The sequence below is a fragment of the Salmo salar genome, chromosome 11, assembly GCF_965601325.2.
Source record: "Salmo salar chromosome 11, fSalSal1, whole genome shotgun sequence".
NCBI classification, from domain to species: domain Eukaryota; kingdom Metazoa; phylum Chordata; class Actinopteri; order Salmoniformes; family Salmonidae; genus Salmo; species Salmo salar.
The window spans coordinates 100,204,086-100,228,069 of NC_138301.1; the positions used below are offsets into that span (position 1 = coordinate 100,204,086).

The following is a 23,984-nucleotide window of genomic DNA, read 5'->3' on the forward strand; positions in this document are numbered from 1 at the left end:
TTTCACATCGGTTACACGGGTGTTGTAGATGTCCTGGAGAACAGGCAGTGCACCCCCGCTGATGTGTTGGGAAGACCGCACCACCCTTTGGAGAGCCCTGCGGTTGCAGACGGTGCAGTTGCCAATGCTAGGCGGTGAGGGTCTTAGGGGCCTAGGCAAAAGAAGGCACTGTTGCGCCTTCTTCCCTACACTATCTGTGTTGGTGGACCATCTCAAATTGTCAGTGATGTGTACGCCAAGGAACTTGAAGCTTTTCACCTTCTCCACTGCGGCCCCGGCGATGGGGATGCTCCCTCTACTGTCTCCTGAAGTCCATTATCAGCTCCTTAGTTTTGTTGATGTTGAGGGAGAGGTTATTTTCCTAGCACTACTCCGCCAGGGCCCTGACCTCCTCCCTGTAGGCTGTCTCATCGTTGTTGGTAATCATGCCTGCAACTGTTGTGTCGTCTGCAAACTTGATGATTGAGTTGGAGGCGTGCGTGGCCACGCATTCATGGGTGAACAGGGAGTAGAGGAGGGGGCTGAGCACCTACCCTTGTGGGACCCCTGTGTTGAGGATCAGCGTAGTAGAGATGTTGTTGCCTACCTTCACCACCTGTGGGCTGGCCATCAGGAAGTCCTGGACCCTGTTGCACAGAGCGGGGTTCAGTCCCAGGGCCACAAGCTTAGTGATGAGCTTGGAGGGTACTATGGTGTTGAAGGCTGAGCTGTAGTCAATGAAAAGCATTCTTACATAGGTATTCCTTTTGTCCAGATGGTATAGGGCTGTGTGGCAGTGCAATGGCTATTCCATCATCCATTGATCTATTGGGGTGGTATGCAAATTGCAGTGCGTCTGTGGTGTCGGGTAAGGTGGAGGTGATATGATCCTTAACTAGCCTCTCAAAGCACTTCATGATGACAGAAGTGAGTGCTACGGGGCGATAGTCATTTAGTTCAGATACCTTGGCTTTCTTTGGTACAGGAACAATTACATTTACAATGGTGGACATCTTGCAGCAAGTGGGGACAGCAGACTGGGATAAGGAGAGATTGAATATGTCCTTGAACACTCCAGCCAGCTGGTCTGCATATGCTCTGAGGACACGGCTAGGGATGCCATCTGGGCCAGCAGCCTTGTGAGGGTTATCACGCTTAAATATCTTGCTCACATCGGCCACTGAGAACGAGAGCTCTTCAGGAGCGGCCCGCGTCGGTGGCACTGTGTTATCCTCAAATCGGGCAAAGAAGGTGTTTATCTTGTCCGGGAGCAAGACGTCGGTGTTGCAAGACGTGGCTGGTTTTCCCTTTGTAATCTGTGATAGTCTGGAGTCCCTGCCACATACTACTTGTGTCTGAGCCATTGAATTGTGACCCCACTTTGCCTCTGTACTGATGTTTTGCCTGTTTGATTGCCTCACTGAGGGCATAACTGGACTGTTTGTTTTCAACATTTTAGCCAGGTAGCCTAGGACAACAAAAAATAGAAGTGTGTACTGTATGAAAGTCATGGACCTTTTCGTCAACATGAAAGAGAGGAGGATGGCATTGGCGTTTCTCTACAAGTTGTATTTATTTAACCAGGAAAGTCAGTTAAAAACAAATTCTTATTTGGAATTACGGCCTACTCCGGCCAAACCCTGGACCAATTGTGCACCGCCCAATGGGACTCCCGATCACAGCCAGTTGTGATACAGCCTGGAATCAAACCAAGATCTGTAGCAACACCTCTAGCACTGAGATGCAGTGCCTTAGACCGCTGCGCCACTCGGGAGCACAAGTAGGTTCAGTCAATGTGTCTTTTCTACTTTCACAAATACGCACACACACACACATACACAAATCAGAACCATTGACAGCCACATCATATTCAGCTTACGTTGATTGGACTAAATTGTTTTTGGTATCTTTTAGTCGTCACTGTTTAGACTAAGCATAGGTGATTTGATGATGTTGAAATGGTGCTGGACTAGTGGTGCTGGAATAGTGGAGGCAGCTCCTGTTTAACTTTGCGACTTGCAGTAAATCTCTGTGGTTCTAAATCAATAGTTGTTTAGCAGTCTGAAAATGTCGGAAACATTAACTTTCTTGAACATGCTGTAGGTCATGTAACTGTTTGTTACATGCAATATGCTTTGTGGCCTTCACCGGACACATGTTGCTCTCCGCTTTTGTGATGAAACAAAGGTGTGGTTAAATGTATTCTGCCACTGTGTCTTCTTATTGTCTCGGCCTTAGGCCTATATCATGGTCGCAAGGTATATGGACTAACAGGTTTAGAGAGCAAACAACACATTTATCACAGCGCATATGTTTTTATTTTTTTCTGGCTTGGCATCCCCAGTGATTTTACCCACAAACCGCTACTGCCCCTAATCCTTACATTAACCCCTTAACCTAACTCCTAACCTTAACCCTAAACTTAACCCTGACCCCTTGCCACCTAGCTAACAACAAATTGGAACTTGTAACATATCATACATTTAGCAAATTTGTAACATATTGTATGTTTAGCAAATTTGTAACATATCATACAATTGTAATTTGTAACATATCTTGCTGTGTCTCGAATTTACATACAGAATAATTCAAAATGCTTTGAGACCAGGTTGGGTTGCCAGATGTTTGCAGTATATGCCCACCCATCCACCCGACCAACCACCCTACAAATGTAACATATCACACTAATTTGAGTGTCCCAGATGTACGTTTACTATGTTACTTGTCGTCTGTGAGACCAGGCTGGCAAAACATCACAATCTGTACGAAAAAGAGGAGGGAGAAGACAAGGACGAAACAAGAAACAACATAGAAACGATTTATTGGATCATTTCTAAACGTTTCTTTCCATTATAGTGGGTGTTTGGGATTCTGAGAATGACGAGAACGACGTGATTTTTTCACTATACATGTTTCTGTTGGAGTTAGTGAAATCTGTTTTCGAGTGCATTGTGGATTGGCTGAGTGTTGAGTGGGGCGTCGTAAGAAGGGACATTTGATTTACCATCGTGTTTTACATTGATATGTAATTGTTATATATCAGAGCAGCATAGGACATTGTATAGAGAATCTCTGAACAACTAGAAACTCTGGGTTGCTACGCAAAACAACGGAATGTCGCGCTGTAAGCAGTGTCAGAACTGAAAAGATTCCCTTTGCTGTTCAAAGTATTTTTTTCCGGAGACATCGGTTTTGGACAGCATGCTTGCACAATAGGTTCAAAAGTGAAATTTGGTAGGCTTTAATACACAAGCAAAGAAGAGATTGGGGCATATATTATTATTATACTGTCCAACACCGTTTGGATATGCAAAACCAACTTTGAGAATGAAGAAAAGGAAATGTGTGTTCCCGGTAGTGCACATTGGTCTGTCTGTTTAGAAGGGAATTTACGCATTACATCAACTTTATTCCATTTTTTTCATCAATTTATACATGTTTTTGGTCAGAAACTCACGTCACTTATCCAAAAGACTGAGCTGGACATATTCTGACTATTCTGCACTGAACATATAGTCTATTTGAACAGAGCTGGACATATTGTGAGCTGGAGCAAATAATAGAAACTTAATCGGAAAACTAAAGTGGAACATTATTTTACCGTATTTATAAAGTTATCAGTTTCACTATTACGTGGAGAAATAATACAACTAATAACATTTTCATTAAGATTTGGATTTCAACACTGGTGGAAGTATTGCTTCCATTGCGCGCAGGAAGCAGGGAAGCAGCTGAATTTTGCACACTGAGGCGGCTGTCGAATTTGGTTGTGGAACTCTCCCCCCAAGCTGACATGGAGGAGTGGAGGCAATGCGGGCGGTGGTTGATAGACTGCAAGGTTTTGCCCCCAAACCACCGGGTCGTGTGGCCTTCTGCAGCCGTGTTCGACTTGGCACAGGCGCTACGAGACGGAGTGCTCTTGTGCCAGATGTTGCACAACCTGTCACCGGGGTCTGTGGACCTAAAGGAGATCAACTTCAGACCCCAGATGTCCCAGGTATGTCAACGTCGCGCCTATGGTACCTGTCTGAATTACTGTATATAGAAGACCTGTCTACCAGGCAGTGCCGCGCCGGTTTACCGAACGGGCACGCAGGGCACGTGCCCCAGGGCCTCCTTGGAGGTTGCCCCCCCTCAGATAGCATATGATAGCAAAGTGTGTAGAATGGCAGGAAATTAGCTTTAAAAAGGCAACATTTTCTCTCAGCCTCAGGGCAAAATGTGTAGAACAGCAGGAAATTAGCTTTAAAACGGCAACGTTTTCATTCAGCCTCATGACAAAATGTGAACAAAAGCATAAGATGAGCTACAAAACAGTAAAAACAAATCTGCTCTGTGGCAAAAAAGTGTAGAATAGCAGGAAATTAGCTTTAAAACTGCAACATTTCTCTTAGCCTCATGAAAACGTGTAGAATAGCATTATACAACTGCATAGGTCAGTGCCCCAGGGATCAATTAGCTATATGCACAGCACTAAGGCCCATGTTACGGTCATATCACTGTCATTATTGGTAAATGGTTAACCGGCCTTCCATGCAACTGGTTTTGAAACAGTCTTTGCATGCATAAATAGTTATTCAGAGTGCAATTTGCTCAGTGTTCACATTCAATAATCATGCAACAGTTCCACAGTCCACAGCATAACTGTACAGGAAGAAGTGTTGTACAGTTTTGCCCAAATGTGTACTTTCTTGCACCCAATGGGTGTCACTGTTGAGCACTACTGATAGTTCCAGATGTCCTCCACAACCCACAGGGGCCATACTATCGCATTGCATGATGTTTGATTGACTTAAATCATTCTAACATAAGCTACAATTAGAAACATTTAATAATTGCCATGCGAGTGAAAGGTGTGTCTCTGCAGTGCAGCAGCAGCTTTTTATAGTTCAGTGGAACATTTACTAAGGCTTGGATAGCACATGGTCTCCATAGGCCAGTGGTAATACAAACCAAACTATTTGAGAGGTTTTCCTTTATTCTGGGACTCAGGTGCACAGTGGAAGAGACTGGTTGGAGAGTGTTGAGGCAGAAGACTGTTGGTTGGTTTGAAGTTGAGGGAAAACTACCCACTGGGCACAGACGCTACGAGGATTCAGTTCAGTGTCTAGTTTTGATTTACATTTTGGTTGTTGTCAACCATGTTGAATTCAATTGTTTGGTTGAAATTACATGGAAACCACGTTGTTTCAACCAGTTTTTGCCCAGTGGTTAGGGCATATGGCTTTGTGTCAACACAGTTGAGTGGGCAGAAAGCTCAAGTCAGTTTTGGAATGTGGCTTGCTGTTAAGTTGAGTACTAACCTCAGCATATTAAGCAACTTTTTCATAACATGGGCCCCCCTCACTTCCATGTGATAATGTGTCTGTGTGTGGTGTGCCTCACATCCTCAGAGCTGGTGTCACCCCATATTGTCATCACAGTTCATCCTGGTCCCCCATTCCAAAATGAGGGAGTGCTTAACCACGGTCTTCTGAGGTTTACATAAATGGCTCAGCGGACAGAAACTGGGTTGTGGCATAGATCTATTTTAACTGTGATTCATCTTGATGCCTGTCCTAAAAAAGACTACTGAACAACTGCCATTCGGTTATGGTGAGAGGTCAGTGAAATGGCCAAGGTAAATGGATGATGGGTTCATATCTGTTGATATTCATTCACTGATGGAGGTGGGGTTGAATGGCTTTCTTCCCATCCAACTCCATTTTGTTTGAAAAGTGTTTGCCATTCTCACACCTTTGGCTTGTTTACAACGTTTATTGTTGCTTGCGGCACATTTCTTACCTCATTGTGGTGTCAAGACACCTCAAAAGTGCCATAAAAACGGTTTATGATGGATGGAAATGACACTCTTATTGACATGTTTGGCACACTGTGTGTGACCTCTTTGACTGTGTGTGTGTGTGTGTGTGTGTGTGTGTGTGTGTGTGTGTGTGTGTGTGTGTGTGTGTGTGTGTGTGTGTGTGTGTGTGTGTGTGTGTGTGTGTGTGTGTGTGTGTGTGTGTGTGTGGTAGCCTAGTCAACCATGTGTTTCTATAGCTAGTGGGATTCATGATTACAAGGGCTGCATGACACACTTTGATCCTCCCACCAATCCCATGCCACAGCCCAAGTGTGAGGCTGCAGTGAGAGTGGGTGGGAGGGGGGCTCCTCTGTGACAAATTAGGTTAAACAAAATCCTGGCATCAGAACAGGGGGTTGTGATTTATGACATGGAAAAGGTCAGTGTGTGTGCTGTGTGCTCTAATGTAAAGGACACACTAATTCACTGCCTCACTGCCAAATGAAGGGGAGGTGAAGGGAGGCCATTACATTTTTGGCTCTTGACGAAAGATTGATTACTCAACCGCTCCAAGTGGTACCTGAGTCTCTCTCTGAACATGACTGTTATAAATCATCAAAATAAATAGATGAACCTATTTTCTGTTATGGTGATGAAAATGTAGAGGCAAAGTGATGACAGGGGTGGTAGTGTGTGAGCCTCTTATTACGTCCTATGGAAGTCTGTGACACTTGTGGAAGATGAACATTGGTACCAGTGGTACCAACTGAATAATGATACGAGTTTGTCATTGTCTGTTTATACTGTTTGCTAAACCCACAGCCATACTACTCTCATTATCAGGATTTTCTTGTAACACACACGTAACACTCTCTTTATTTACCATTGTCCAGTGGTAATGAATTCTGTATTTGTGATTTACCCATTCAATGCATACACTTCTGCCCCCTTTGTGCTCTATTGATTCATACCACTTTCAGTCAAGGAATATCAATTCTTGTGTTTCACTGACCTTGGTTTGAATCTCAACAGATGAGGCTGCCCTTTTAGAATACTTGTTGTTTTAAGCTACAGTAGGACCTATTCTAATATCGTTTAAACACACACTCCAGGTTGCCATGTAAAATACCTTATGAGCATTGTGTGTTTGGTGGTGGAGCTGAGATGTATCCTGAATACCTCGCTGTAGGCTCTGTCTGAAGAGAGAGCTTTCTGAAGCCTTCTGTGTATTGTTGTGCCAATGTTTTCTTTTTCCTTTTTTTAACTGGTAGTGAGGCAGCTTTGAATGCCTTTGGGATGACTCAGGCGAATGTGTGTATGTGTGTTGTACCTGTTTAGACTACATTACCGCTGGCATAGCCCTGGGGATGTGTCTCTGCTTTCCTCTCAGAGCAGCGGGGGTGTCTGTCCACACTCCGCAGGGCTTTAGAGAACACACTGAAGCTACTGCTTCCACTCACATAAATTGAGCTTATTTCTCTCAGTTTAAATACAACAGCTGTGGTGGATGGTGTAAACATCGCTATCCACCATTATTTGTCTGGTCTCTGGTCATTTATATTAGATCCATTCCTCACTGTTTGAACTAGACTTTGCATGGTGGATACAGGATATTTAGATATCTTCTCTAGGTAGCGCTGTCAATCACTCATTCTATTCTTTCCTCATGATTTCCCTGTATACAAACATTCATGTACACAAAATGATGTTACCTCCAAAGCTTTGTCCCTGCAGTCTTTGAAATCCCTGCTTTGGAATTGTTGTGATGGCTGGGATCAAAGGTAAGGATGTGAACTGGAACATCACATTGATAATTCCAACCTCCCAGCAGCCCTAATGTCTGCTTCCCTTGGGACCACTCCGGTGTGGGGGATGGTGGTTAACCCTCCTCCTTCCCTCTGGGGTAATTTAATCTGTGCGTTTGGTCCACTGTTGCCCCCATGACCCCTCGGCAGCCGGATGCAGGTAATACCACTAATGGACCTCGTTATGAACACTTCCTGGGTCGCACAGCTGTGACTCCACCAGCGAAAGTTAATGGGATTGAAAAGGAGGGAATAGGGGTAGGCTTTATTCTGAGGTTATGACTTGCTCTTTTCAGTCGATGCACAAGTCAGGACAAAAAACTCAGCTGATGGAAGTGTTCATTCGCTACAGGCTAGACCAGGCGTCTATGGTCCTCAGTCAGTTATTGTGCACAATGCTAAAGTCCTGCATTGAGGCGGCTGGCGCTGGAACATTCATCCGTTCCTTCATTCTTCTCTGCACATTCCTGAGGGACTGCTGTGGTGGAAGTCTGAAAACATGAGCTCACTGGAAATGTGGGGAACTCCATGGAACAGAGCAAGGCTGTCAAAGTGACAAGGAGGGAGGAAAAAAGCAGGTGATGTCATGTCAAGCCTCCATACTGTGTTTCTGTTACTTGAATAAAGAGCATGTCATTCTCAAGATAAAGCTTTTCTCCATATTGTCAAAAACCTCGACATGGAGGAAGCTGATTCATGTAAAGGCTCCATGCTTTGTTTCTGCTTCTTGGAATAAGAACGTGTATTTCACAAAGCAGAGCTTTTCTCAGTTTTGTCAGTAAAAAAAACGAACACCCAGAACAAGTCCAAGGCTCCAACAAAACTTAACATGGAGAGAAATGATTCACCGTGACGCTGCAGAGGACCATCCGACCCGTATCACTAGTGACATGACATCCTACTAAACACTATACCAGAAAGAGAGCGAGAGAGAGCTGAGGGAGACATACACATGCTTATGGCGAGCATATGGTTTCTAAAGGGCTCCATCTGCAGGGTGCTTGTTGTGGGTGATTAGCATGGACGTGCTGGGGAATGAAGCCTGTCTTTTTAAAGCACGCTCTGTTGGGCAACGGAGAGGGAGAGAGAGAGAGAGAGAGAGAGAGAGAGAGGGAGGGAGAGAAGGGTACAGAGCCGTCTGTGTGGCGGGACAAAACAGAGGGCTCAGAGTACACCCGCCTCAAAGTTCTCTCTCTTCTTTCATGACACTTTTTCTGATTTATGTGTCTTGGACTGACTGACAGCATTCATTGATGTCAACATTGACAGATATTACTCACTCAGTGTTGAGCTGTTGTTGATCCAGTATTGTTGCCTGCTGGAGCCATGTTTGTTTGTGGCGGTAGATTGATTCTGGCTGCATCATTCGATGGTGGAGGAGTCTGATAAGGATCTGGATAGTGCTGCAGGGAGAGGAACAGAAGTACCCTATCTCATTCTAAACACCTCCTCCTCCTCTCTGGGGGAGAGATAAGCTGCTTCATATTTTCTCTATCTCCATGCCCAAGGAGAAGTATATGATTCACTCCCATGATTCACTGCCTAGTGGGGACTTACTGTAGACTCTATAGACGTGTCTCCGTGTTGCAGGGCCCATGGATTTTTCACCCGTACCATAACATGCTACAAAAGCGGAAATATCTCTTGGCTGACTATTGATCATATCACATAATTGTCTGTACAATAGGATGGGCACAGAGGTAGGGTTACCACATTAGACACAATCCCGTAAAAAGCCATTGGGTATTGATCTGCTACACGGCTGACTCATGTTAATCATCCAAACAAAGCGGAACAGCGTGTTGAGGACAGCACTAGAGCAGAAGGAAGGGAGAATTTTCCCTCCCCCATATTTAGTCTATTTGTGTGCCGCCATCCCACCAATGGTTTTGTGGTTATCCATCTTGAAATGGTCTCAAAATAAACCATTACTTTTTCAATATGATCCAAGCGTGTGGCAAAACGAGTCAATATTTTACTAGCCTAGTATTATAGTACATTATATCAAAACATGAAATTTCATTCAGTGAATGTGTGTCTTATATTTTATACCTGTGTAATAACACTTACTGTCTTTATCTATGGCTTTATTTCTTACTAAAGAGCCAGACTGTAGAGTAGGCCGTCTTTCCACTGAATTCTGGAGCTCTGCCTTTGTCCCTCACTACAGTGTTAATGTTGATTAGGGAAATGTCTTCTAATTTCCTCTGTCCATTCCACATGCGTATCCGTCATATTTCTGACACCTAGGCAAATCCCCCAAATCCATGTTTGGAGTCGGAACAGGCAAATGCAAAGCATCATTCTGGAGGGTGCAGAGCGAACACTGGCCCTGCCAATCCACTGGAGGTTACAGGAAGAATACTGCTGGAGACACTTTGAATAAAGTTGTGCAAGGTTAGTGAAGAGATCAGCTCATTTGACTGTTTTCAGATAGCTGAGAAGTCATTTGATATAGCTAATCCACCTTTTCAATGATAAGTGAAGCTTAGCTGTTATTTGTCAGGACTTTGTCAATTTACCAAAGTGTGGATGATGAAGTAAGTCTGAGTTCTGTGAAAGGTCAAACCTCCAGTGGGTCATTCCAATCCTCTGTTATGGATGATGTAATCTGTTGAGATGATTGCCCATTGCATTGGATAGCAATATCACTTTCGTTGTGGTTTAGTTGCTGTTTGTTCACCATTCATCAAGTAGCCTCGCTCTGTGTGCACCCATAACTGATCAGTGAGAAAAGGAAGGAATCCTTTCTCTCAGAGAGTAGGCCTATTGACTAAAGCCTTGTTTTCTGTTACAAAGACAGGTTGTTCTGTCCATCCTTGATTGATGATATCTGTAAAACCAATTTCTCAGGAGTGGGCCCGGGCAATGTAACAGCAGGTAAAGCTTGTGCAATCCCATTTCCCATTTAAAAAGGTGAAGAAAAAGATAAATCTGCCACCAGTTTGGCGTTAGCATAATGAAAGCGATGGAGTGTGAAGGGAGGAGAACTAAACAATTTAGAATTAATGCTGGAAGTCCCTGCCTGGGAAAACAAAGACAGAAAAACCATAAGGGAGAAAAGATAGGTGGAGGGAGGCTGATTGAGAGGAAGCTTTTAGTGGCTTTCTCCGGTGAAATCGAGCATGTCCCGCCGTCTGACGTTCAGCGACCATCTGGCCCTCCACAAGTACTTTCCCTCCATTAGCAGAAAAAAAGATTTACCTTAACTACACCAGCCCCGTTCCACAACTTAGATTTACAGACACCATGGTGGCCTCTTGGGACAAGAAAGTTTGACTCAAACTGCAGAGATTCCCTATGACTATAAGCAGTCTTTTCACTTTACAACACAGATTGACTTTGACTGACATTTAGCCACAGTGCATTACTTGTATCATGCAACTATTTAAATGTCTACTGAGCTGTGGGAATTTGTAATCATAGATATGAACTCATTTGACCTATAAATATCCTGATATTTCTATGCTTTTAATTTCAAAGTTGTAGCCCTTAGCCAAGTCTGTTTTGGTTGTCGGCTTCGTCTTGTCTGTCATATTCTGATCACAGTCCCTTTGTGGTGCATTCGTATGGTGTTTTCCTCAGTAATTTCCCCCCCCCCTTCCTTTGCAAAAGAGGTCCTTTGCATCCCACTTCCTGCTCAGTACTGAGGGAGAGTTGTGTAATCCCCTCCCCCTCTGCTTCTCTGCGCTGAGCCAGACAACAAGAAACATCTGGACAGAGAACAGAGAGTTTACAACGCACCCATCCCCACCTTCGTGGAGCTCAACAATGCACTGGTTCAACAATGTGCTGCTTGGACTGTGGACACCCCCTGCCTCTCCAGCCAAACCCTCTGTACACTGCATTCGTAGCTTGACTTTGCTAGTTTTGTTCAAACGTATATATGTGAAAGAGCAATCTTTTAGTCAGTGTTTGCTGTGTGTACTTGTTATGAGTTGTATGTATCTGTGTTTTGGACAGGCTATTATTTTGTTCTCCCATATGCATCAGTGTAAATGTATTATTGTTGACTCAGGCTCTGTGAACAGGTTGTTTTTTGGCAGGCTCTTTTGGATTGTAGTCTCAGTGACAAGTGAGTCTAACAACAACGGATTCTTGACAGTATTTACAAACCCCTTTCCATTGTCCTGGCGGATACGTGCAGTTAGTTCCGTGTTCTTGTGTTCCTGGTGTCTCCCCTCAAGCAGTTAAGTGAATGGGCAGATGTCATCATCTCCACTGCCATTAATCCAACCACCAACATGCACTGCCAAGGACCATAGCAGTAGGAGGATCTGTTTAACAGAAACAAAAGCTTCTGTCAGTTTAGAGAGTGGTCGACCAGCTCCCTGTGTTTAGATCCTGCAAGGCCACACAGTGCTCCTGTTGAGAAGGAACAAGGAGCTTTGCGTTTTAGAGAAGAGGTCCAATACTGTTGTTACGTAACAATTTTTTACAATGGTGAGCACAGCACATGTGGGTATGCAGGTACACCAGTACCAGCCAAAATTAGAACCATGTGAAACTGAGAGGGTACAGTACAATACTTCTGCTTTTACAATATTTTTTTATACGTATTCACTCAGCCATGTCTCTTTCCACCCATGCTGAAATATTTTCCCTTTTTTTGTGCTGAGCTCATGTTGCAGAGGTTTTTCTCAGGACAGGTGCTCATTCGAAACTGTTATGAAGTATTAAGAAACTGCAGTTGAGTGCAGCAGATCATTTTCCGCCCAGCAGTCATACCGCAAATTCTTGAACGTGTTCTCTTATTTGCAAGAAAGTAGTCTTTAGGGATGCGGTTAGACTCACAGTTTTGGCCATTGTGTTGAGAGAACAAAGCCGTTTTAGTTCCTGCATTTAAATCTGCCTCAGGACAGCACAACGGAACAGAAGAGTCACTCTTGTATTTTTTCTCCCATAGGCAGGTCCTCTGTGACACATTGCGCAGTATGTAATCTTTTTTCGACAGAAAATATTTTCTTGTTAAGATGATTTATTTCCTATACTCAGGATTCTGCTGTCCTCCAAGTTACTGTAATATTTTTTCTTCTCCTTGTAAGACACCTCGGTTTTATTTCACTGGGTTAATTTTTTTAACGCATGTTGTCAAATGTTTGTGTTTTTCCCTGTCAGCCTGTAAGTCCGTAGACAGATGACTACTACATAGACCACAGAGGACTAAACATAGCAGAACGGTGTCATGTGTTTCACTGGTGGTCTAATGGGAGGCTTGTCCTTTAAATAAACTTGTTTTACAAGGTCGGACGAAAGTGTGTGTGTGTGGGGGTGGTGGCTGACCACTGGTGAACTTTGTGTGATGTTCATATGAAGGGTTTGATTCTAAAATGCGATAAACAACAATTGTGAATATTTGCATTTTTTCATCTGAAATAAATGCTAATGGGTCCCTTTCTATGTGTATGAATTGTGGGTGTTGTCATACTTTTGAAACATTTACTATAGGTGTGCTTTAGAATGTGTTTTTTTGCTAAACGAGATATACTTGATTCATACCAAAACATGTTATATCCAGAGCCATGTGTTTAGAGAGTTGGGACATTGAGATTTATGAAGCATGGTGGTGGCAGCATCATGCTGTGGGGATGTTTTTCAGTGGCAGGGACTGGGAGACTAGTCAGGATCGAGGAAAAGATTAACAGAGCAAAGTACAGAGAGACCTTTGAAGAAAACCTGCTCCAGAGTGCTCAGGACCTCAGACTGGGGCCAAGGTTCACCTTCCAACAGAACAATGACCCTAAGCACACAGCCAAGACAACCCAGGAGTGGCTTCAGGACAAGTCTCTGAATGTCCTTGAGTGGCCCAGCCAGAGCCCGGACTTGAAACCGGTTGAACATCTCTGGAGAGACCTGAAAATAGCTGTGCAGCGACGCTCCCCATCCAACCTGACAGAGCTTGAGAGCATCTGCAGACAAGAATGGGGTTGTACCAAGCTGGTAGCATCATACCCAAGAAGATTCAAGGCTGTAATCGTAAAGATATATAAAAACCTGTTTTTGCTTTGTCATTATGGGGTGTTGTGTGTAGATTGATGAGGGGAAAAAACAATTTAATAATTTTTAGAATAAGGCTGTAACGTAACAAAATATGGAAAAGGTCCAGGGGTATTTTCCGAATGCACTGTATGACACTGTGCTTCTATGGGTATATGCACCATGCCACTGCTCAGACAGCTCATATTCCAGTGCCTTTATCACAGTCAACACATATTTGAGTGTAAATTAGCTTCAAAAATTAATACATGTATCTCAGTCTCATGGCAAAATGTGTAGAATAGCATGAGATTAGCTATAAAACGGCACCTTTTCCTCTCAGCCCCATGGCAAAATGTGTAGAATTGCAGGAAATTTGTTTTAAAACAGCGTATTTTTCTGTCAGCCTTATGGAAAAATGTATAGAATTGCCTGAGATTAGGTTTAAAACTGCACATTTTTCTCTTTGCCCCATGGTAAAATGTGCAGAATTGCTGGAATTGACCCATTATTAAATGTTTTGGGCCCACCCAAATTTCTGCAGGTCCACCCATCAACGAATTTCTGGCTACGCTACTGCTTTCAATGTCCTTATTATTCCTTAAATCCTTCCCTAAAATGTATATAATCAAACAAAATAAGCTTTCCTTGATTCATCCTATTAAAACCTGTAAAACACATAATATTTTTCCAAAAGTTGCTTAAATGTCCAAAAAGAAAACACACGTTGTATATACACTGTACACCCTCTGCGTACATTAAACCGGCTATGTGATATTTGCACAATATAGTTGAAACAAATTGATTATTTGTCACGTCCTGACCAGTAAAGGGGTTATTTGTTCTTATAGTTTGGTCAGGATGTGGCAGGGGGTATTTGTTTTATGTGGTTCAGGGTGTGTTTGAGTATGTGTTCATGTAGAGGGGTATTTGATTTATTAGTCCGGGGTTTTTTGGTTAGTTCTATGTTGTTTGTTCTATGTCTGTGCTAGGGTATTGTATTTCTATGTTTAGGTAATGGGGATTGGGGCCTTCAATTGGAGGCAGCTGTCTATCGTTGCCTCTGATTGAAGGTCCTATATTTAGGAGTGTGTTTGTTTTGGGGTTTGTGGGAGATTGTATTGCTGTGTGTTGCCTACAAGACTGTTTTGTCGGCAGTTTATCGTTTTTCGTGTTTGTTTTGGATAAATAAAAATGAGCATTCACGTACCCGCTGCGCCTTGGTCCATCTATTACGACGACCGTGACATTATTTTAATATTTATTTAGTTATGAATCACTATTTTATTACATGTAACTGTCTAAAACCCAATTGGGATACGTTTTCTATTGGAGCTCTGTTGTTTGGAGTGATTATATAGCATTTTGCCACAAAATCTCATTATTTGTCTCTAAAATAAAATGACCTTGCAATATATTTCAAACAAAATCGTGGCTGTTTTTTCACTAGCCCATGTCATGGTAAGGTGAAAGAGCTAATATTTTATCTCTTTCACATCATGTGTTTTTAATTCATGTCAATTTACCAACATTTCTTAAAATGGAGCTATCCTGTTTTGGATTGGAACTCATCATATACTTACATCTTAATTCGCACTCACCCTTTGTTTGGATGTGTGTGTGTGGGAGAGAGAGACTCCTTCCTCCAATCTCCACTCTAGCTCCCTTGCCCCACACTACTGCTCTCTTATTCCTCAATCCTGCGGCCCGCCTCTTCTTCTGTATTGGGTGACCTTGAGTGTGGAGTATACTGGGGGAGTCTGGGATAGCGTTTGCCCTGACCGCCACCTCCAGACGGCGTCCTGAGATGATGAACTGCGTGGTCTGGACACATTAATGTTCTCACCATACACTTCATCTCTCTCTCTGAGACCTCACCAAGACCTTCAACAGCACATCAATACAGAGAGAAAGACAAAACAGAGGGGGTGAACGAGGACTTTAAGGGAATGGAAAAGCATGAGTGAAATGGTGTTTCTTGGAACGGATATTGTAATATGGAGAAAGATGGAAGGGGTTGTGAGAGAAAGTGGATGGGAGTATGTACATAGTTTAAGATCACTTTATTGGTCAATTGCACACAAGGTCCAACTGAAATTTGACTTCCGCTTTTAACCCAACCCCTCTGAAAGACAAACAACAATTACAGGTGTGGCAGCCCGGGGAGCTGTTGTTGTCAGGGTTTAAGTGTCTTGCTCAAGGGCACAACGACAGGCAATGGCATCTAGGATTTGCTGGCTTGCCTCTCTAACCGGTTGCTGGATCGCTTCACTAACCACTAGGCTACTTGCCGCCCCTCCTAATGCCTCCTAAGGAAATAGGAACTTTGGACACAAATAGTGTGTGCATGTCAGATAAAGGTAGAGCTTTTGTGGAGTGAGTTGTGTGTGTTTGTTTGAGGTAGAACGAAAGAGGTAATACATGAGGAAGGTTGAGGGAGAAAAAAGACTGATAGTGAGCGAGACATCATTAATGGCAGTGTGCTCTATTGTCTGAAGCTTTTGGCTCATCACACATTCTCTCTCCGGCACATGTAAATGAGCAGTTGGCACTCCAATATTAATGTCACATTTGTTGCTCAGTAAGGCATCAGATGCGTTGTGTGGCTGTTGGATATTTAATAGTGTTTGTTTAAATGCCAAGCACAAATGACATTAGGAGGTTTGACTATTGAAAACACATTACTACATAAACTACACAAAATGATCTAAACTTTGACTCAGATGAATGGTCAGACCGGGCTGATGATGGCTGGCATGGGAACTGGCACCGATGGTATATTCTCCCTGCTGAAATTCCATTTGTGTAGGCCTAATTATTGCAGAAAGCTTTTTAAAAACCGCAGCATCATTTACTGTAGATTTGATTAAGGACCGAAATCCAGCTTAGCGCCTTATGCTAAACAAACCCCGAACTCAGAATAGCCTAATGAAGTTTTGTGAAAATGAAATGAACACCCGTTGTGTTAAGGTTGTAGCACTATTTTCTCTCGAATGGTCCACTTATTCAAACATATTCTAAACAGCAAGAATCTGCCGTGTCAGTGAACATAATCATTCCACATTCCTCTGTAGCGTGGGCTTGTTCACTTGTGTATCGATGCATGTAGCATATGTGTTACAAAACATATTTCTATGTGTGTGTATGTATGTACGGTATGTGTTTATGCCTGTGTGTGTGCGTGTTGCCTTCACTTGGCAGCTGGTTGTCCTGGGGGGTTTCTGAGGGCTGGGTGGGGGAAGACTAGTGCGGTTGTCACCCCACATCTCTGACACAACCGCAGGAGTTTGTGGTAGGCGGCAGGGGGACACCCCTTCGAGAAAGAGCTCCACCAAACCTGACAGCCAGATGTTAGAGGCCTTCGGCCTCTTGCACCCCTGCCAACACCCCTGTCTTTTCCGCTTCCGCAAAGATTCATTAAAACTTGCCTGGTTCGCATCATCGTGAACGTCTGTAACAAAGCGGCAGCATCTGCAGCACCTTAGTGGAAATGAAGCATGTCATAAAATACTTTCCTTCATTGTGAAGGCCCAGGAGGGTCTCGTATTATATTGATGTTCAAATCAAATGTATCAATTCAAATGTATTTGTCACATGTCAACTACAACAGGTGTTAACTTTACCGTGAAATGCATACTTAAGAGCCCATTCCCAACAGAATTAAAAAGTAAGAGAAATGTGCACAAAAAAGGACATTTTAACACAATACAATAACGAGGCTATATACAAAGAGTACCGGTACCAAGTCAATGTCCAGGAGTACGAGATAAACTCGTCCCTTGCCCCTTTTTCAGGACCCTGTCCTTCAAAGATAATTCGTAAAAATCCAAATAACTTCACAGATCTTCATTGTAAAGGGTTTAAACACTGTTTCCCATGCTTGTTCAATGAACCATAAACAATTCATGAACATGCACCTGTGGAACGGTCGACACTAACAGCTTACAGACGGTAGGAAATTAAGGTCACAGTTATGAAAATAGTAGGACACTAAAGAGGCCTTTCTACTGACCATTGAAAAACACCAAAAGAAAGATACCCAGGATCCCTGCTCATCTGCGTGAACGTGTCTTAGGCATGCTGCAAGGAGGCATGAGGACTGCAGATGTGGTCAAGGCAATAAATTGCAATGTCCGTACTGTGAGACGCCTAAGACAGCGCTACAGGGAGACAGGATGGACAGCTGATCGTCCTCGCAGTGGCAGACCACGTTCAACAAAACCTGCACAGGATCAGTACATCCGAACATCACACCTGCGGGACAGGTACAGGATGGCAACAACAACTGCCCGAGTTACACCAGGAACGCACAATCCCTCCATCAGTGCTCAGACTGTCCACAATAGGCTGAAAGAGGCTGGTCTGAGGGCTTGTAGGCCTGTTGCAAGGCAGGAGCTCACCAGACATCACCGGAAACAACGTCGCCTATGGGCACAAACCCACCGTCTCTGGACCAGACAGGACTGGCAAAAAGTGCTCTTCACTGATGAGTCGCGGTTTTGTCTCACCAGGGGTGATGGTCGGATTCGGGTTTATCGTCGAAGGAATGAGCGTTACACCGAGGCCTGTACTCTGGAGTGGGACTGATTTGGAAGTGGAGGGTCCGTCATGGTCTGGGGCGGTGTGTCACAGCATCATCGGACTGAGCGTGTTGTCATTGCAGGCAGCATCTCAAATCTGTGCGTTACAGGGAAGACATCCTCCTCCCTCATGTGGTAACTTTCCTGCAGGCTCATCCTGACATGAGCCTCCAGCATGACAATGCCACCAGCCATACTGCTCGTTCTGTGCATTATTTCCTGCAAGACAGGAATGTCAGTGTTCTGCCATGGCCAGCGAAGAGCCCGGATCTCAATCCCAATGAGCACGTCTGGGACCTGATGGATCAGAGGGTGAAGGCTAGGGCCATTCCCCCCAGAAATGTCCGGGAACTTGCATGTGCCTTGGTGGAAGAGTGGGGTAAAATCTCACAGCAAGAACTGGCAAATCTGGTGCAGTCGATGAAGAGGAAATGCATTGCAGTACTTAATGCTTGTTTGAGTTTTTACTTTTAAGCAGGAATCGGCAGGATAGTGTTATGGTCAGATATGCCAAATGAAGGATGAGGGAGAGCTTTGTATGCGACTCTCTCTGTGTGTGGAGTAAAGTTGATGTATAGTTTTTTTTTGCCTTTTAGTTGCACAGGTGACATGCTGGTAGAAATTAGGTAAGACAGATGTCAGTTTTCAGGCATTAAATGTCGCCTCTGAGGAATGTCGCCTCTGGGTGAAAATGTTCTTGTTTGCTTATGGCAGTCTTAGTGCCAGCATCGGTTTGTGGTGGTAAATACATTTGTCCTTGTTCAGCCACAACTCAGAAAAACAGGATATTACAGTTCTTCAGATCACATTGTTAGGTTAGTCTCGAACTGAGCTCATCCAGTTTATTCTCTGTTGTTTACACATTCGCCAATAGAACGGAGGGTAGAGGCGGTTTATCCACTCACCGACATAGTCTCGTTAGGTATCCCACATGCCTGCCTCTATAACGCCGCCTCTTCCTTTTTGGAATGTCTGGGATTTGAGCCTGGTCCGGGATGAGCAGTATGTTCTTCACCTCCGACTCATTGAAGTTGAAATCCTCATCCAAATCGAGGTTAGTGATCTCTGTTCTGATGTCCAGAAGCTCTTTTTGGTCATAGGAAACGATGGTGGAAACAAAAAAAGTTACGATCAGAGCAACAACAAAAAAAACACAAAATAACAATTGGTTAGGAGCCTGTTGTTTACCAGAATGGGGATCCTCCATACTAGACGTCGACCGATTAATCGGAGGGGCCGATTTCAAGTTTTTATAACAATCGGTAATCGGTATTTTTGGACACTGATTTGCCTATTTATTTATTTATGAATATTTATTTTTTTACACCTTTATTTAACTAGGCAAGTCAGATTAAAAACACATTCTTATTTTCAATGACGGCCTAGGAACGGGGGTTAACTGCCTTGTTCAGGGGCAGAACAACAGCTTTTTACCTTGTCACCTCGGAGATTCGTTTTTGCAACCTTCCGGTTACTAGTCCAACGCTCTAACCACTTGCCTTACATTGCACTCCACAAGGAGCCTGCATGCAGGCTGACTACCTGTTATGCAAGGGCAGCAAGAAGCCAAGGTAAGTTGCTAGCTAGTATTAAACTTATCTTATAAAAAACGATCAATCTTAACATAATCACTAGTTAAACTAGTAATATCATCAACCATTGTTAAGGCTTGGTAATTGTGGAGGAGGAATGAGGCGCAGGAAGCAGCGAACACAGGGTAGTGGTGTTTTTAATATACACTCACAAAAAACAAATGTTCCCACACACAGGGGAGAAAATACATGCGGCGTACAACAACGTCGACATGAACACAAGCCGTCACACAAGAAACAATCATTAATCCCGCACGAACAGGAGCGGGCCAGCTAAACTAAATAGCCCCTCTAATGGCTAATTGACCACAGGTGTCACAAAAATAAAAAAAGGGAAAAGCAAAAGGGAATCGGTGGCAGCTAATAGGCCGGTGACGATGACCGCCGAGCGCCACCCGAGCAGGAGGGGGCGCCACCGTCGGTGGGAATCGTGACAGTACCCCCCTCCTGACGCGCGGCTCCCGCAGCGCGCCGACACCGGCCTCGAGGTCGACCCGGAGGGCGAGGGGCAGGGCGATCCGGACGGAGGTGGTGGAACTCCCTCAACATAGATGGGTCCAGGACGTCCGCCGCCGGCACCCAGCACCTCTCCTCCGGGCCATACCCCTCCCAGTCCACGAGGTACTGTAGGCCCCTCGCCCGGCGTCGCGAGTCCAGAATGGCCCGGGCGGAGGGACCTCCGGCACCTCATCTTCGTGAAGGGGACCAGCTACCACCGGCCTGAGGAGAGACACATGAAACGAGGGGTTAATACGGTAATAGGAAGGGAGTTGCAACCGATAACACACCTCGTTTATCCTCCTCAGGACTTTGAAGGGCCCCACACACTGCGGCCCCAGCTTCCGGCAGGGCACGCGGAGGGGCAGGTTCCGGGTCGAGAGCCAAACCCTGTCTCCCGGTGCGAACACGGGCGCCTCACTGCGGTGGCGGTCAGCACTCCTCTTCTGCCGCGCACTGGCCTCCTTTAGTGAGTCCTGGACGGCTCTCCAGGTCTCCTTGGAGTGCTGGACCCAGTCCTCCACCGCAGGAGCCTCGGTCTGACTCCGGTGCCATGGTACCAGGACCGGCTGGTAACCTAACACACACTGAAAGGGTGATATGTTAGTAGAGGAGTAGCGAAGTGAGTTCTGGGCTAACTCAGCCCAGGGAATATACCTCGCCCACTCCCCTGGCCGGTCCTGGCAATACGACCTCAGGAACCTGCCCACCTCCTGGTTCACCCTCTCCGCCTGCCCATTGCTCTCGGGGTGATAACCGGAGGTCAAACTGACCGAGACCCCCAGCCGCTCCATAAACGCTCTCCAGACCCTGGATGTGAACTGGGAACCTCGATCAGAGACAATGTCCTCCGGCACCCCGTAGTGCCGGAAGACGTGGGTAAATAGGGCCTCCGCAGTCTGCAGGGCCGTAGGGAGACCGGGCAATGGGAGGAGACGGCAGGACTTAGAGAACCGATCCACAACCACCAGAATCGCCGTGTTCCCCTGAGAGGGGGGAAGATCTGTCAGGAAGTCAATGGACAGGTGCGACCATGGTCGTTGTGGAACGGGGAGGGGCTGTAACTTCCCTCTTGGTAGATGCCTAGGAGCCTTACTCTGGGCACACACCGAACAGGAAGAGACATAGGACCTCACGTCCTTAGCTAAGGTGGGCCACCAGTACTTCCCCCTTAGACTCCCCACTGTCCTCGCCTCACCAGGATGACCCGCAGTAGGTAGCGTGTGCGCCCACCGAATCAAACGATCACGAACACCGAGCGGCACATACATGCGCCCCACGGGCACCTGCGCAGGCGCAGGTTCCAACACCAATGCCCGCTCGATGTCCGCGTCCACCTCCCATACCACAGGTGCCACCAGCCTAGACGCTGGAATGATGGGAGTTGGATCGATGGGCCGGTCCTCCGTGTCATAGAGACGGGACAGCGCGTCGGCCTTAGTATTTAGGGAACCCGGTCTATAGGAGATGGTAAACCTAAACCGGGCGAAGAACATGGCCCACCTCGCCTGACGTGGATTCAGTCTCCTCGCTGCCCGGATGTACTCCAGGTTTCGGTGGTCGGTCCAGATGAGAAAGGGGTGTTTAGCCCCCTCAAGCCAGTGCCGCCACACCCTCAAAGCTTTAACCACTGCTAGCAACTCCCTGTCCCCCACATCGTAGTTACGCTCCGCCGAACTGAGCTTCTTCGAAAAGAAAGCGCAGGGGCGGAGTTTCAATGGCGCACCCGAGCGCTGTGATAGCACGGCACCCACCCCAGCCTCGGATGCGTCCACCTCCACTACGAACGCTAAAGACGGGTCCGGGTGCGCCAACACGGGTGCGTCGGTGAACAGCGTCTTCAATTTCTTGAAGGCTCCGTCCGCCTCCGTCGACCATCGCAAACGCACCGGCCCCCCCTTCAGCAGTGAGGTAATGGGAGCCGCTACCTGGCCAAAACCCCGGATAAACCTCCGGTAGTAATTGGCAAAGCCTAAAAACCGCTGCACCTCCTTCACCGTGGTTGGAGTCGGCCAATTACGCACGGCCTTAACGCGGTCACACTCCATCACCACCCCCGTGGTGGAAATGCGATAACCCAGAAAGGAGACGGCTCGTTTGGAAAACTCACACTTCTCACCCTTAACGTATAGGTCATGCTTCAGCAGTCTACCAAGCACCTTGCGCACCAGGGACACATGCGCGGAGCGGGTGGCGGAATATATCAGAATGTCATCGATATATACAATCACGCCCTGCCCGTGCAGGTCCCTGAGAATCTCGTCAACAAAGGATTGAAAGACGGCTGGAGCATTTTTCAACCCATACGGCATGACGAGGTACTCATAATGGCCCGATGTGGTACTGAAGGCGGTTTTCCACTCGTCTCCCTTCTTGATACGCACCAGGTTATATGCGCTCCTGAGATCCAGTTTTGTGAAGAACTGCGCTCCGTGAAATGATTCCACCGCCGTAGCGATGAGAGGTAGTGGGTAACTAAACCCCACCGTAATAGCGTTTAGACCTCGGTAATCAATGCACGGACGCAGACCTCCCTCCTTTTTCTTCACAAAAAAGAAACTCGAGGAAGCGGGTGAGATGGAGGGCCGAATGTACCCCTGTCCCAGGGATTCCGTGACATATGTCTCCATAGTCGCCGTCTCCTCCTGTGACAAGGGGTACACGTGACTCCTGGGAAGCGCAGCGTTAACCTGGAGATCTATCGCACAATCCCCCTGTCGATGAGGTGGTAATTTAGTCGCCCTCTTTTTACAAAAAGCGATCGCCAAATCGGCGTATTCGGGGGGAATGCGCACGGTGGACACCTGGTCTGGACTCTCCACCGACGTGGCACCTATGGAAACTCCTAGACACCTACCTGAACACTCCTCTGACCACCCCTGGAGAACCCCCTGTTTCCACGAAATACGGGGATTGTGACCAGCCAGCCAGGGGACCCCCAGCACCACCGGAAACGCAGGCGAGTCAATAAGGAAAAAACGAATGCGTTCCTTATGATTCCCCAGCGTTACCATGTCCAGTGGCACCGTAGACTCCCTGACTAGCCCTGACCCTAATGGTCGGCTATCTAGGGAGTGCACGGGGAAAGGGGAATCTATCGGCACCCGCGGAATGCCTGCTTAATGGCAAGTCCACGGTCCATAAAATTCCCAGCTGCGCCTGAATCGACTAGCGCCCTATGCTGGGAAGAGGGAAAAAATTTAGTAAACAAAACAGGTAAAAACACATGACCAACAGGGGGTTCTGGGTGAATCTGGTGCTGACTCACCTGAGGTAACCGAGAAGTGTTCTGCCTACCATCTCGACTCCCAGACTGGCTCCTCCGGCACCGGTCGGCCGTGTGTCCTCTCCGACCACAGCTGGTGCAGGAGGAGCCACCTCCTCCGGTGCCCCTTGGCACGGCCCCCCCTACCTCCATAGGGGTAGGGGCGGGGGTGCACGGGGGTGGAACGGGCAGGACCCTCTCCGAACGCCCGCGGGCAGCCAGCAAGTTGTCCAGTCGTATGGACATATCTATCAGTTCGTCCAGGGACAGAGCTGTGTCCCGACAGGCCAGCTCCCTGCGGACGTCCGCCCGGAGACTGCAGCGGTAGTGGTCTATGAGGGCCCTGTCGTTCCACCCCGCCCCAGCAGCCAAGGTCCTGAAGTCCAGCGCGAAGTCCTGGGCACTCCTCGTCTCCTGCCTGAGGTGGAACAGCCGTTCACCCGCCGCTCTTCCTTCCGGAGGGTGGTCGAACACGGCCCGAAAGCGGCGGGTGAACTCCGGGTAGTG

The 23,984-nt window shown here is 46.2% G+C and overlaps 1 protein-coding gene across 9 annotated transcripts in view; it reads left to right on the forward strand.

The window, feature by feature from the left end:
* The first annotated feature begins 2,710 nt into the window (after nucleotides 1-2,710).
* LOC106563223 (guanine nucleotide exchange factor VAV2) overlaps nucleotides 2,711-23,984 on the forward strand; it is a 242,976-nt gene continuing 221,702 nt past the window's right edge. For 3 of the 9 annotated variants that reach the window (XM_014128597.3, XM_014128599.3, XM_082958194.1), the window contains exon 1: nucleotides 2,712-3,976. In XM_014128597.3, the coding sequence (XP_013984072.1) occupies nucleotides 3,773-3,976 (204 nt within the window). In that variant the 5' untranslated portion in view covers nucleotides 2,712-3,772. Of the gene's footprint in view, nucleotides 3,977-23,984 lie in introns of all 9 variants that reach the window. The other 6 variants (XM_014128593.3, XM_014128595.3, XM_082958195.1 and 3 more) reach the window with 4 other exon arrangements.